This window comes from Ammospiza caudacuta, chromosome Z, assembly GCF_027887145.1.
Source record: "Ammospiza caudacuta isolate bAmmCau1 chromosome Z, bAmmCau1.pri, whole genome shotgun sequence".
In the NCBI taxonomy this organism is placed as follows: Eukaryota; Metazoa; Chordata; class Aves; order Passeriformes; family Passerellidae; genus Ammospiza; species Ammospiza caudacuta.
In genome coordinates, this window is record NC_080632.1 from 76,309,277 (window position 1) to 76,324,650 (window position 15,374).

General features: G+C 35.5%; 1 protein-coding gene across 1 annotated transcript in view; it reads right to left on the reverse strand.

Annotated features, from left to right (window-relative positions):
* The window catches only part of SPEF2 (sperm flagellar 2), a 124,593-nt gene that overhangs the window by 76,922 nt on the left and 32,297 nt on the right, over positions 1-15,374 (reverse strand). Inside the window, exons 18-25 of the mRNA XM_058823982.1 lie at positions 14,395-14,597; positions 12,843-12,970; positions 12,607-12,745; positions 8,143-8,280; positions 5,666-5,826; positions 4,604-4,781; positions 3,664-3,808; positions 1,562-1,663 (exon numbers count right to left, since the gene is read on the reverse strand). Of these exons, the coding sequence (XP_058679965.1) occupies positions 1,562-1,663; positions 3,664-3,808; positions 4,604-4,781; positions 5,666-5,826; positions 8,143-8,280; positions 12,607-12,745; positions 12,843-12,970; positions 14,395-14,597 (1,194 nt within the window). The remainder of the gene's footprint in view (positions 1-1,561; positions 1,664-3,663; positions 3,809-4,603; positions 4,782-5,665; positions 5,827-8,142; positions 8,281-12,606; positions 12,746-12,842; positions 12,971-14,394; positions 14,598-15,374) is intronic.

Genomic DNA, 15,374 nt, shown 5'->3' on the forward strand with positions numbered 1-15,374 from the left:
TGTTTTAGCTAAAAGTACCTTAGAGGATACTTGCTGCCTGGCTAGTCACTTTTCTGTAGTACTGTTAAGGCCTGATGTAATTGTGGCTTCTGTACATGTTCTTTGAGCAACTGCTATCAGTATGTTACAGAGGTAAGTGCATGACAATTTTTGTCTCCCTGTATTTTCAGAGATAGGTACTGCATAGACGACTGATAAAACTGCTCTCTTACCACTAACAGAATAAAAGGCAAGGTACATTGTTGCAACAGAGAAATTAAATATTAAATCAATGTTAAAAACTTAGCAACTATACACAACTAGTGCTTTTGCTAGACTCTAGGTATCTGCATAAATGAAAACCACAAGTTCCCGAAAGGTAACTGGATAACAAAGCTGCAAGCAAAACTATAATTCTCAAATACCAGCTATGTGCCTGTGCAAATAGGAAAGAGTTCAGCATGCTCAGCCAGCCTTAGGTTCTTGAGGTTTTTTATTAAATATAGGATGAAAATGAAGCAATGTCAAGAGAAAAAAAATACATGTTAATGAATTACTAAAATTCATGTTCATGCATGATCTTCAACGTATTACTATTCATCTCATTTGGCAATTTTATTCTTGAACTGCTTTTGTATTAAACCATGATCAAAGATGTAGATGTACAAGCATTTGGTCCAACTGGATCTAAAGAAACCTTATGAGTTTGTGGTTTGCTCAATAACTGCTGTTTGTCCTCTATTTTTCATAATAAAATACTACGCAATAGGTAGCCCACCAAAGAGGTACCATGTGATGATGAGCTTGCCAACAGTTGCCAAATAGAAACAATAAAAGCTGGGTTCTGTCTTCCCTTTAATGACAAAACAGTCTTTCTTCTAGTCTAAACCTATCTTTAAAAAAAATTCTCAAACCATTTTCAATTTGGGACTTCTTTCTTCAAACATCTCCTTTTGGCTGAAATGAATCATTTTGTTTGAAAGTTATTGGGTAAGACAGAAAAAGAGACAGAATGCCTGAGCAATATGTAAGTTTTCGAAGAGTCTGTTCATAAAGCAGTTTGGAAGAACAAACAAAATCTATGTCCTGCTGCTTGAATCCCATATTGCTTGAAGAGGAGGGAATCAGAGAAAAAAAAATCAAAATATGCAAATGGCAAAACATTCTTTCCCAGAACAAAACATTTCAAATACTGAATCCAATTCAATTGAATATTGAAGTATGAGTAACAACTTATGCAAAATCTTTACTCTCAGGATGAATATTTGCTTAGTCATGACAATTAAATTAGATTAAATTATACAGAAGACAAAAGGAATGAAAATAATATTACTCCCTTTAGTATATTTACCACAGAATGACTGATGATTAGCACACTAAAAGTATTTCCTTATTTCTCCAGACATGACTGACTCTCATTCTTTTTCTTTCTTATCCATCCATTTTGCCTACTGTCTCTGGTTAGTTTTGACTAGCATACTAGTCAAATTAGGAATAACAATCACATAGTCAAATTAGGAATAACAATCATCCAATCAACCATAGGGTCTGAACTAATATAAGTAACCAAATAGTAACATACCCTCCTGTTTCAAGGCACTGAAATATTCTTGCTTTATTTTAACTGCCAGTTCTTCTTTCCTTAATTCTTCTGGGTCTATAGGAGCTGGAGTGGCTTTTGCTCCTGCAGGAAAACAGACCTCTCAGTCTTTAGATTTGCTTGCTTGTATCATGAAAAAATTGTGTATTGTAAAAAATTACATTTTCCACCTTACTTGATGTGACCATTTATGAGAATGCAAAGGTGGATACTCAGCTGCCAAATGTAATTTACGTCTGCAAGTCATGCTAAGGTTAACACTGCATATAAATACCCCAGCATATACAACTGTACTAAAGTTTGTTAAATAACATCCTAAAATGTATTTCTGAGTGGAAAATCATGACTGAATAAGTGTGCCTCTCATTTGATCCTAGATGGTCAGAATGTCCTGTTTTATCCTAGTATTTACCTATTTTTTGCAACCAGAACACAAATAAATGTCTTTTGAATAATACTTGTTTCTTCTGGAATAAATTCAAATTTAACAAACTATAGTAAATATGTTATGGTAGTAGTTACCATCAAAGAAGTGAAAAGAATTATGCTATTAAAATAAAAAAAAAAAAAAAAAAAAACAGAAAGAAAAAGGAGATCTGTTATTTCATGCCCCTTCAAACCTGCACTTCCACCTTGTTTTGACTTACTTATCTATGAACAGATAAAGGTATTTTATCATGTTTTTAGAGATTGCACGAAATTCTGTAGCCACACAGAATTTCTATTACTCAACAAAATTAAAATATTTTAATTGCTATGTCCTAGAAGAAGAGCAGATGGAGATGTTACAGAAAAAACATAATGATATCTGCATGATACATAAGGTCAACACAAAACAAATGGTCAGTTCTAGAAGTGATAAAACTACATGTGGTAAGATGTATCACTCTGTTACCAGCCCACAGCTCCGTCCTTGAGAGCTCTCGTGTTACAGGAACACTGCAGTAACACTGTATTTGAAATTAAATCAAAGTCAATACTTCAGTCACAAATCCATCAGTTCATACCTCATCGTCTACTAGGAAGAAGACACAGCTTTCTGGCTGCAGTTCTGGTTTTCTGATTTCAGATAATCTTGTACCAGGTCTCAACAAAAATTTGGTTCCAATAAGCAATTCATAAACTTCAAACCAGCATGCAACAGCTGCTGAGATTTATCACAAAACTTCTCTAGAAGTGAGAGAATCTGCTACTCTCTTGGCTAAACTGAGATGCTAAACTATGCCTAAGGCTCCCTGGGGCTCACAACTGGCTAAGTATTTGCAAGGCTAAGCTTCTGCTCACTCTGTATGGGCAGAAATAACCAGAGAGAGAGAGAACTGAGCACAGTGCAAAAGAAACTTCTGCCAAAGAAAAAAGTCAACTGTGTTATGCACAATAACTCTGCAGTTACGGCTTTCTAATTTGGAGTATACAAATTTCAGGCTACCCTATACCTACAGGGCCTGAACTTCTCTCTTGTTATATAGAATATCTTAACAGAAGATACAAAAGTTTAGGCTACAGGCATTGCTTCCTAATGAAATTATGATATATTACAGCCAAAAGGTGAAGATTACATAAACTACTATCTGCACAAAGAAATAGTTGTCAGAAAATGTATAAACAGCCTTGAATGCCACAACTTCTTCCAGCACACTGCCTGCTTTTGCTCTCTTGGAAATAAATTTTGTGTTTTCACCTGGTGGGATAGATTCTTGCCAGGCCTATGTGCAAAACCTACCTCAATAGGAATCTGCTCTTTTTTAGGACTTCAGCAGTCAAATAGGCATAACTTATTTTACTTGATAAACTAGCTTTAACTGTTCCATTCCAATGCAGAACATGAAGAAAAAATAATATTTACTTCCCATTTAGAATATTTACTTTTACATATAAAAACTACACATGTTTAAACAAATGCAATTGCCATTCAAATGCCTTTCCCCTCATTTATCACTATCAGCTTTTTATACTGACGTCACATTTTAAAAGAGAAATTATATCTAAATTAAATATGTTGGGTTATTAATTTCTGTATTATTCACATATTTACATTTCAGTTATTTCAAGCACTGCTAAAACAAAGCCTGCATTTTAAATACCTTTTTTTTTAGGAGGTGATTTCGAAGATGCAGTTTTGGCAGCTTTGGTATCTCTCCCAGCCACTTTTGAAGATTTTGAAGATTTCTGTTTTAGCTGACGTTCATTTTCTTCCTCCATTTCTCTAAACTCTATTTCAGCTGTTACCTTGACACCACAGTCACACATAGTACAGTGCATAGTATCAGCTCTGTGCAACTACTGTTTTAAATAACCTATGCTTGCTGAAAGTACTTGATGAGAAGCAGACACATTAAAAAAACAAAGGAGATATTTTAACTACTTGAATAAATTTTGATTATTTATCAAAAATAAAATTCTGCAGCAAAAACACAAGACAGAGCCATACTGAGTTTAATTCTTGCAGCCACTGTCTGTGCTTGGGGAAAACGTTAGAAAAGCAAGAATCAACAGTACACAAAGCAAGCCTAGAGCTTGCTAGATAAAGGGGCATGATAAAGGGGCAGAAATTAATTTCTTTTAAATGATCAAAGAGAATCTAACCTAGAAACCAACCATTTGAAAATCTTACCTAATTTACTTTAAGCTATATAGAAAAAAGAATGTAACCATAGGGTCTGAACATATGAAAGGTTTGAGCAAACACTGCATCACAGGATTAAACTTAATCCATCTTCTCACACTTCTATTGCGGGATAAGAGAAGAGTTTACGATGGAAGAAGATACATAGAGGCAACATTTCAAATATTTCTCAGTAATGGAATGAAAGGCTCCGTTATAAACATGGAGGTCCTGAAAACACACACTCCAACATTTTCCTCATAGAACTACAAACATATTAAATGGAAATATCAATGGTGGAGCAAGACATATGAAACTGAGATAAACAGTGCAAAGATGATGTGTTTAGACTGCCTACTGAATGGGGGGGCTTTGACTGTACAATCCAGAAATCTTTAAGTAAATAAAACATTCCATACCATATCTGATACTGCTGTTACTGCTGCTTGCCATGCATCAATGACAAGAGTTTTATCATCCCTGCAAGTGGGCACTTCATTTTCAGATCTATTATCCTTAAGACTCTTCTTCTTAGTTCCACTCTTTTCTGACTCTGTATTACTTGGTGTAGGTGTTTTCAAAGAAACTAGAGGAATCCTCAAAAATAAAATATAAGGAATAATTTAGATACTGCTTTATGAAAAGTTTAAATATCTACGTTAGAGAATATGCTGAAAGAATGGAAACGTTATTTTCAAATTTGCAATAGCAAAAAAAGGGAGGAACTTTCCTTATGACTAAAAGTGATGAGCTGTGTATATGGCCAGAAAAATGTCCAGTTTAAGTGTAAGACCTAAAACATGATAACAGATGGATAAAATTACATCAAATGACTGTGTGATCTGCTGATGAATTCCACAATCAGACACATTATTCAGATAATTTCTTAATTCACTCTAATTAAGTTAAAAATCAGGTGTTATTACTGTTGGCATTTTCTATATTGTGAAAGTATCAGGTGGAATCCCTCATCTTTTAATATGGCATTCAGTTTGGTACATCTTTATAGGTTGCTTTGACTTACATCTTTTATTACATAACAGTTAATTTGATTTACATTTACGTAAAATTGATAACATTTAATCTTATTTATTGGCACAAATTTTAAATCAACTAATGTTCCACAACAATGCTTTACACACATGAGGATTGTGCTGTAAACTATCAGCAATATAAAGGAAAGAAGGAAACATTTCTATAATAGTAGATTTCTCCCCGAGGCAGCTTTTAAAATGTTTTGCGATTCAGCAATGCATTGGTGAATATGATACAGGTAAATAAGTAAAAAATGAGGGATAAATGTAACCTCTAAAGTTATTTGAGATTCATCATTTGACTATAATCCCTGGTTAAAAATTTCTTATTTCTCCATCCTTTGAAATATACATATATCTAATTCCATATACTCCAAAAATCTATCAGTGCATTCTATTTGTTTATTTTATGTGCTCTATTTGTTCCATTTTATGCTGCATTTCTACCTTCTTGGTTCAACTTGATCTTCCTTCTGCTCTCCATTAATAATATCTAACAATGGGATTCTAGTAAAATCTTGAGTGTCTTCTGTTGGGATTTTTCCTTCCATTGCCCTATAATAGTCATGAAGAAGTCTCTTTGTATCTTGGAAACGATCCAGTTCAGCCTGAAGAAGAAAGGACAAAGAGATTGCAATTCAACATACCACAGAACAAATTTTTGTTATCACATGTTAATAGAAGCAATTCTAAATCTTAAGAATTTGAGGAGAGCAAGAAACACAGTCATATTTGTTTTAAAATTTATAATATACTGCATGCATACTTCTACTTACATCTATAATATATTCACACTATCATTTCTAGGCAGCAATAAGAATCTTAATTGTTAAAATAGGAAAAGCTATTTACAGTAAAAAATGTTAAACGCATTCAGTTTAATTCAATATATTATGATGAATATATATATATTTCCCAGTAGCAAGTACACTAGTGCTAACAAATTACATGGATCTTCTTGTTCAGAAGAAATAAAGTCTTAAAAGCATAAAATAAAAAGGGTTATATGATGGAGAAAATTTTTAAAGTCATACAGTTTTTCTGTACCTAAGTAATCAACAGACTTTGAACACCTAAGTGTCGTGATCTTTTTGTGTGAATCATCTCAGAAGAAATCAAGTAAGATTCAAGAAACATTTAACACCTGTCATGTTTTGATTTATTGATTCAGTATGGTGTTAGTTTCTAACTGACAAAACAGTACTAAATATTCATGGGAAAATGTACAAAACCACATTCACAAAACAAAGGATAAAACCTTTGTGGTGTAAACCAGCACTTATCCATAAGTTAAGGAGGAAATATCTTCTAGTATAACTGTGTGCATAGAAAGGAATGAAATCTGATAAACAGCATTTATACAAATCTATGTGTTTACACAGTTACAGAGCCACCTGGGGAATATATGTAACCTCTAACAGAACACCCCACAAATGGAGAGCTCAATGACAAAGAAGCCTATTTTTGGCTGCTTCTAAAATGAACAGTTATTACATGAAGTTATATTTTTATTTTATATATATATATTTAGTCCTGTAGTTTTAGGATTAATAATTCATTTATTTGGGGGAATATATACTTAGTAAAGCATGAAGTAATGTTTTCTATTAATTTTTTTCTTTATGAAAACAAAAGCTTATATAGGGTTAATATGTGTTAGTCATTTTAAACAGTTATTGTGCATGTCCACAAAGATTCATAGTGAATCTCTGCTGAACTCCATCATACATGCCCACAAAATTCTGTTAGAACTAGGATTGCAAAGATATAACTAGGAGAATAATAGAATATTAAAGCTCTGTAGTATAACTTTGTCTCCTTTATGCATATAGTTCAAGATGGATTTTTTTTTAATATTCAGGACTATAAATATCCTAGTTACATGACCAATGAGGTTCAGACCATCAGCAGTTATTTGCTGTTTTGACCTCTCTTTGTCAGTGGCCCAAAGTCTTTATTTAGGGCATTATGTAAACTCTTTGAAAACAAAGTTAACAATTTCCTTACTATAGCACTGACAATTTCACAAACTTTTCTTGAATTACCACAACACTCACATGAGATAAGAGAGCGGATCCCTTTTTTATTAAATATATAAAAATAGCAGAGAGAATTAAAGGGCTGAAACCCCACCCTAAACTGCTTAGGCCTGATTTTCTCAGCTAAATTAGCATCACAAGGCAGGTGTTTAAAACACTGTTCTCATTGTCTTTAAATTTGCCAAAACTTTCACAGAATGGTCACTTCAGTTTGCAAAAAAGCCTGTCTGGCCAGTCTAGTCAGGAATACTCCAATCCAGTTCTAAACTAATTTTACACACCTAGAACAGCAGTAACAAGGAAATCTTACTTTACTGCAGGAGTGAATGGACTCTTGAAAACTTTGAAGTTACATATCTCAAAGTTCAGTCATATTTGAAAAACAGCAGCAAATGACATCTCTATCTCAAAACGTAACTTGATTCTTTAGGGATTCTTTTTGTTGGTCAGCAGATAAATTCTCAAACCACATCAGTGAAATAAAATTGAGACATGGGAAATACTGTAACAGCAAGCTGTGAATTCATAAATTCACAAGATGTAATTCATAAATTAAAAGGAAATGTCAATATGATCACAGAAGGATAAAGAGCTGTAACATTTATGTCACAAAACTCAAGATTATTCATTGGAGCTCAAAAAATCCGAAAAGTAGCAGTATATAAGAGAGATTGAAAGTTTTGGGGGTTGAACAACAATAGTATTTTTCTTAATCTTTCCTGTATTCCAAAGTTAAATGTATGGAATATTATCTCTTTTTTGTCTCTTAACTTTGTCTATAAATTCAGAAAACACATTAATATTTGCTTAAGTAATTTTTAATCTTTCACATATTTGGAGCCAACCATATGAAATTTCTCTCAGGCTAAGTGTAGCAGTCCATACCTGCATAATTGTAAAGAAATGGTTCATTGCAATCCCCCTACGATCTGGTAGCCACCCTTCATTCATGATACCAATACGTTCCAGCTCTGCCTCTTCCCTTCTGGTGTTACAGATATCCCAGAGAAGATCTCTTAGGTCCTAAAACAGAAAATCAAATATGGTAATTCATTATGAAAGAAAACATTTTTTAAAATTTTATTTTTATTGCCTGGGTATAGGGCAACTTTCTATCTGGGCTTTTCCTTTATTGTTATAAATATCAACGTCTGGTCAGGTCACATGCCTACAGAGGGCTGACAGAAAATTTCTTTACAAGGGTGCCAGAGAGAAGAACACAAAGTTATGAGTTCAGCATGCAGGCAGCCTTGCTTTCCTCAGGCAGAGATAATCTACCTAAGCTAGACAAATATGACACTATGAATAGCTAAGCTGCCAACTGCACAAACAACTTTGCACTTGAATGGTTTGCTAATTAATATGCTAAGAATAGTACTCTCAAGGGATGGGCAATATGAAAAATAATGAGAAAATTGTGGCAGATTTCAAGTGATTTTCAAACTTGAGTCTTTTCCATACCAGTTTTCTCTGATGTTCATTTAATTAAGGGCTCTTCAGCTAGTGACTATGTCAAATAGCACTATGGGGCTCACTGACAGCACTGAGGGCCTACTAAGCATAAAACATTATGCAACTCGTTTGTTCCCTATTGCCATCTTTGCATGGATTTCGTGTGACAGCTCATTATGTGTAAGAGGTTATGGGAGAAGGGTGCTGTTAAATACAGTGCCAAGGTAGGACAAGATGAGATGTCTCCAGCTCCAGGCATTTCTACACTACCTGATCTAGGGCAGACGAAAAGGAGAGGAGCTTAGGCTTCTGGTGAAGTGATTCCATATTCACCAGGTCTTGGTTACAACTTATTATGTCAGATTCTGTATCTCTTCCCCTTCTGAAGACTTCAGATAAATCCACTTGTTTTCTGTGGTACAAAAGCCACAAGGAACTCCCTGGGCTATCTAACATATCAATGATGGCTAGAATGTAGTCAAGATGCAGGCAATCAGATATTCATGGCTGTTCACACTGCAGAATATGCACATAAGAATGTGCTGCTGGATGAAAAATATTTAAGTGTATGATATGTCTATTGGCAGCGGTGAGTTGCCCCTGGCTGGGTGCCAGCTGTCCACCAAACTGCTCTATCACTCTTCCTCGCAGGAAAGGGGGAGAAAATATTATTGAAAAATTCATGCATCAAGGTAATGATGAGGAGATCACTCCCCTATTACCATCATATGCAAAACAGACTTGATTTGGGGCAATTAATTTAATTTAAAGCCAATTAATAACAAAACAGAATGATGGGAAATAAAACAAACTGAAAAACACATTTCCTCCATCCATTCTTCTTTCCAGGCTTAATTTCACTCCTGACTTTTCTCCTTCTTAAATGGCACTGGGAAAATGGGGAATGAATAATTAGGGTGAGTTCACGATATATTTTTATCTGCCACTCCTTTCCCTCACACTCTTTCCCTGCTCCAGGGTGAGCTTCCTCCCATGGAAAATAGTCCTCCATCAAATTTTCTGATGCAAGCCTTCCCAAGGGCTTCAGTTCTTCAACAACCACTCCAGTGTGGATCCCTTCTGTGTGTGCAGCTCTTTAGGACTGTACTTCTCCAATGTGAGTATTCCATCAGCCACAGCTCCTGCCAGGAACCTGCTCTGGCTGAGCTCTCCCCAGGCTGCTGCTCCTTCACAGCATGCCCACCTGATACAGCCTGGGTGGACTGCATGGACTGCAGGGTGGAGATCTGCTTCCCCGAGGTCCCTCCATGGGCTTCTGTGGAACAACCTGCATCAGCACAGCCTTCTCCCCAGGCCACAGGGGAATCTCTGCCCTGGTGCCTGGAGCACCTCCTCTTCCTTCTTCTTCACTGTTCTTTGTGACCATAGAGCTGTTTCTCACATTTTCTCACTCCTGTCTCACAGCTGCCATGCTTTCTTACAGAAGCCACCTCTGCAGCCCCTTTACCACAAAAAAATTTCATATAAATGCAATACCACGCAAAAAACCACACTAATGTTTTGTACAACTGATGTATAACTTTTTCCAGTATGTGTCTAAAACATGTAACATGAAGGATTTTACTCTTTGTCCTCATATTGTTTAAGTCACAGTTTTGATTTACTGTAAGCAGTGGAGAAAACTGCAGAGGAGTACAGTGAGTTATATTCCTCTGGCAGAAGCTAAAAGCATGTTTTATGAATATCTTCTTTTTCTCTCTCTTTTCACAATGAAGCAGCTTTTCTCTCCTTTTCTTGTAGTGAAGTGGTGAAAAAACGAAGAAAGGATGCATTAGCTCAGTCCTCTCCTATTTGGAACAAGAGAAGTAGTGATAGCAAGCAACTGATCACATTCAATGATAGCAGTCCAATGAAAGAATTTGGAGAAATTTCTGGAAGACAGATAGGTGCTGCTGAAGTGTGTTCTATCCATGGTAATTCTGTGTTTGGATATTTTGGATGTGAGCTGGTTCTGGCTGGAGAGGAGTTAATTTCTTCAGAGCAGTGACTATGGGTTATGATTTGGACTCGTGCTGGAAGCAGTGCTGATAGCACAGGGATGATTTTGTTACTGCTCAGCAGCACCTGCACAGAGCCAAGGCCTTTTCTGCTCCTCACCCCAACCCACCAGCAAGGGGGCTGTGGGTACCAGGGAGCTGGGAAGGGACACAGACAGGAGAGCTGTCCCCAAATGACCAAAGGGACATGCCACACCATATGGCACCATGCTCAGTATATAAAGCAGAGGGAGAAGAAGGAAGCAGAGGGCACACTGGGGGTGGCTGTGTTTGTTTCCCAAGTCACCACTGTGTGTGATTGGACCTGGCTTTGCTGGGGATGGCCAAACACCTGCCTGCCCTTCGGGAGTGGCGGATGAATTCCTTGTTTGCTTTGCTTCTGTGCACAGCTTTTGCTTTGCCTGTTGAATTGTCTTTACCTCAGCCCAGGAGGAGCTTTCTCACTTTCACAAATCTCTCCCCCATCCCACTGGTGGTGGGTCAATGGCCGTGTGAGGCTTGAGTGCAGGCTGGGGTTAAGCACAACATCAGGCCAAAGTCTTGGCTGCCCTCTGGGCTTTGGGCCTTTAAGGAATTTTACATGCATCACAAAATGGGGTGGGTTTTACATTTCCTGGTTGATACCAGAGAAATTTATTTTTCAGATATTACAGCTGGCATTTGCCAGTGTATTAGGTAGAGTCCAGATAAGATGATAGTGTTGAGGAGTCTGTGAGTTTGAAGAAAAACATTATGAAGATTGTCACTATTTAATTTCCTCTTTCTTTCTAACAGCAAGGAAGGATAGCTGACAGAATTCATACATTCAGGGAGATACAATGAGCATGGCTTTAACAGCATATAGGAAGATCATCCTCACAATCACCCAGTGGTTTGGGATTCACTATAGGTGAATGGGTTATTTTAAAAAAATCTGAAAATCATATATTCAATCTAAGTGCTTAGGCTTATCACAGTATCTGAGTTTCACTGCGTCATACAGAAGTATAACCTCCTCTTCACATACCTTGAGCTGGATAATGTCAAACATGGATTTCTGTTATGAACAAAAGGCCAAAGATTTTAATTTTATCCTTTTAAAATATAGCACAGAGTGATTCCAGTCTTTTTATAATGCCATTCAGTAGAAATTAGGAATATGGATGATGATTTTTCAGTCTTCTACTCCATTCTCTCAGAATATTTCTACGGAAAAGGAGGTCCAATGCTTTTTCCATCTCAGATGAATTAATCCATTATTCCTCAAATATGTTGTCAGTATTTCTTTTCTCCTTTTTGGGGAACATATCTGATTGTGCTCAACTAAAAATCATGTCTGTTCTGGAATGGAATTTGATGAATTCAAAGATAGCTCTACTTTTGCCTGATACTAAATCTGGCTCTGAATTTGTTAGGACATTTAGTTACTGATTTTTGTGAAAAAGAACTCTCAGGACATGATCTAGAAAAGATATACCTGAATCAAAACATCCCAAGAAATTCTATGTACTTTGTATGAATCAGTTTTAGAAAGCAGAGACTATCATACATAATTTACAGAAAAAATAAAACACTGCCAAGTTTTTTTGGATTGAGATAGAAATGTTCAACTTGTAAAATCTCTAAAAACCACAAAATGTTAAAAAAAAAGAGAGCAGAGAAATATTTATTTTACAGTATACCACAATACCACAGCAAGATGTAAGAAAATTAGAGGCAAAGAACCAAGGAATAATTTTAAAGGACAGATTATGCACAAGAGGAAAAGACATAGTTTAAGAAGAACTGTAAAGAGGAAGAAAGAAGTTAATAATATGATTCATCAAGTTGATGTTATATCAAGCTTGTATACAAGGAAATAATAGTCTAGGGTATATTGTAATTTCTGTCATTTACTTACAGTAACCCTTTGGTGTAGTTCAGCTTTTGTTTCCTCATCATCTTGCAGCTCATTAGATATTGAATTAAAATCTGCTTGCCACAGAGATACAAACTCCTGCTTAAGATGTGGACGTTTCAAATAATCTTGAAATTTTTTTCTGTAAATTACGGTAAAAATAACTTTTGGGTTACAGAATGGCCCATGAAAAATACAAAATGCTAATATTAATGTAATAAGATACTATTCCTACTTACCTAATATCTGCTGTGTAATGAATTATAGTGTACTGTTCATCCCTTAGACATCTAAGTACAGTTTTGATTGTATTCATATATGTATTTTCTACCACTTCCCAGTAAGGTACTAAAAAATCAATCATCTCCTGTGAATTGTTAAAAACATTAAAATTAATTGATTTATTTCTTGGCAATTAATCTATCTGTAGCATTAGAAAATACACAAAAACATTATTTCATGAAACCATATTATTGATTTTTTTTCACTATGTATTTCTTTTGGTTTACTGCTGATTACAGACATTGTACCAACATATACTTTTATCCTGTGATTTCTCTGGGAAAAAGTAGTCAGTCTCTAAAGGAATGTGAAATTCCAGCAGAATATTCCAGTATTTGGTTTGGATATTCTCATAAAATAATGATGATACTGAATGATCACTGAGTAAGAAAATTTTGTCATTCATAATTGTTTGGGCTCCTAAAAATCTAAGCTAACTGCCTAGTGTTGCAAAAGTGATGTTTGACTCACTGACTGTTATGAAATGTAAATAAAGGCCATGGCCAGAGGAAACCCAACATATGTGAGCTCATTGCAGTTAACAGGAAAAACTGGTAAACATTAGGAAAACAATTACAGAACAAATTTCAATTCATCATTGTCCACCCTTGAAAAATCTGCATCTCAAAAACTGCACGCAGTCCCAGCCACTCCTCTCAAAAAATTTACAGAAGAACTAGAACAGATTATAACTGGATTGGAGAACAAAAGCAACATCCAGCAAAATGAACATTTAAGAGATGCTTGTCATATCTTAGATGCCCTCAGAGGTTGATTATATAATTATTACTCATTGTATCTATCAATATGTGAATTACTGTCACCGTGGATTAGGGTCACCAAATGATCCAAGCAAAGATCATGGTTTCAAGTGAAGAAACAGAAATATTTTTTCAGAATTAACATAATTATACAAGCTATGTCACAGAGAAGAAAAAGTAAATGGCTTCAAAAAAGCTACTAAGCCAACTAAAAATCATAACCATTCGAAGAAAAGTCCATTGAGAGCTACTAAGCACAAGATACAGAAATACAGCCATTTCAGAAAACCCCTAAATTTCAGATCACTAGAATCTGAGCAGATGTCCTTGGGGAGAAAATATTAGGGAAAAAATATACTAGGAGAAAGATTAGTGCACACTCTCCTCATTCTTACTGTTTGTATGAGAACCACAGCTTACTCTTGCCAGAGAAAGAAAAATGATCTAGTAAGTTTGTGTTAGTATTTCATAATAGTAAAAAGCATTACTGTTTTGACAGCTGTGTTCTTCATGATAATTGAAAGAATTAAAAAACAAAATTAAATTTGAAAGTACGATTCCTTTTTTTATGTATTTTAGTAGCAACTGTCCTTCATATATCTATCACAAAGTAATAGCATACTTGTTATTGAAAAATATTGAAAAAAACAACACGCAATGATGCTAAAGGTTTAGGTAGGACATACATAAAACACTAATAAAAATATATACTTTGATATTTAAGATTTTCAGTTGGAATTTAGTGCACCTGGGGAAGTGGTTCCTCTACATAAATCCATTCATCCGATCCTGGTTCAATCACTGGTGGTGCCTCAGATGAGGGAGGAGACTGATCTGTAACTGGTAAAACCTTTTCTTCTTCCTTTGTGACTGGTAAAACCTCTTCTTCATCTGTAACTGGTAAAACCTCTTCTTCTTCTTCTGGTGGTGGTGGTATTTCTTCAGCAGACCCTTGATATGAATGTGCAATTAATACTTCCAAATGTATTTTAAGTATCAATAAACAAAATTAGACATCTTTGCTACTCTCACAGGTTCAAAATAATGTAACAGATTCACTGTTTCATTACTTAGGTGTTGTTCATCAAAAACATACTCATGAATCAGGAATTCTCAATGAAGATTGGATCAGTTAACACCTAAACAAACTCGACATCCATAAATCCGAGGGCCCTTACAGGACCCATACCCAAAGGCAGAGGGAGCTGGCAGACACAGCTGGGAGACATGTGCTCCCAGCTCATGACATCTTTGAGAGGCCATGGAGATCAGGAGAGGCACCTGAGGACTGGAAGAAAGCAAATGTCACCCTGGTCTTCGCATCAGACAGGAATGAGGACACAGGGAACTACCAGGCAGTCAGTTTCATTTAAATCCTTGGAAAGGTGATGAAGCACATCATTCTGGAGATCATCTCTATCCACATGGAAAACAAGAAGCTAATCAGGAGTAGTCAGCATGGATTCACTAAAGGGAAAACACACTTGACTAACCTGATACTCTGTTCTGGTTATATGAACCTAATAGTGAAGGACACCTTGAAAGCTGCGAACATAGATATGGAATTAAAATTTATTTGTTTAATATCCCAGGTATTATTTTTAATTACCCCAGGTAATAAAATTATTATTAATAATTTAAAATTTCTATTAATTTTTAAAATTATATTAATTATTTTTATTACTCCAGGTATTCTTCCTTAAGGAGTAAATAGGCCTTAAATACTTC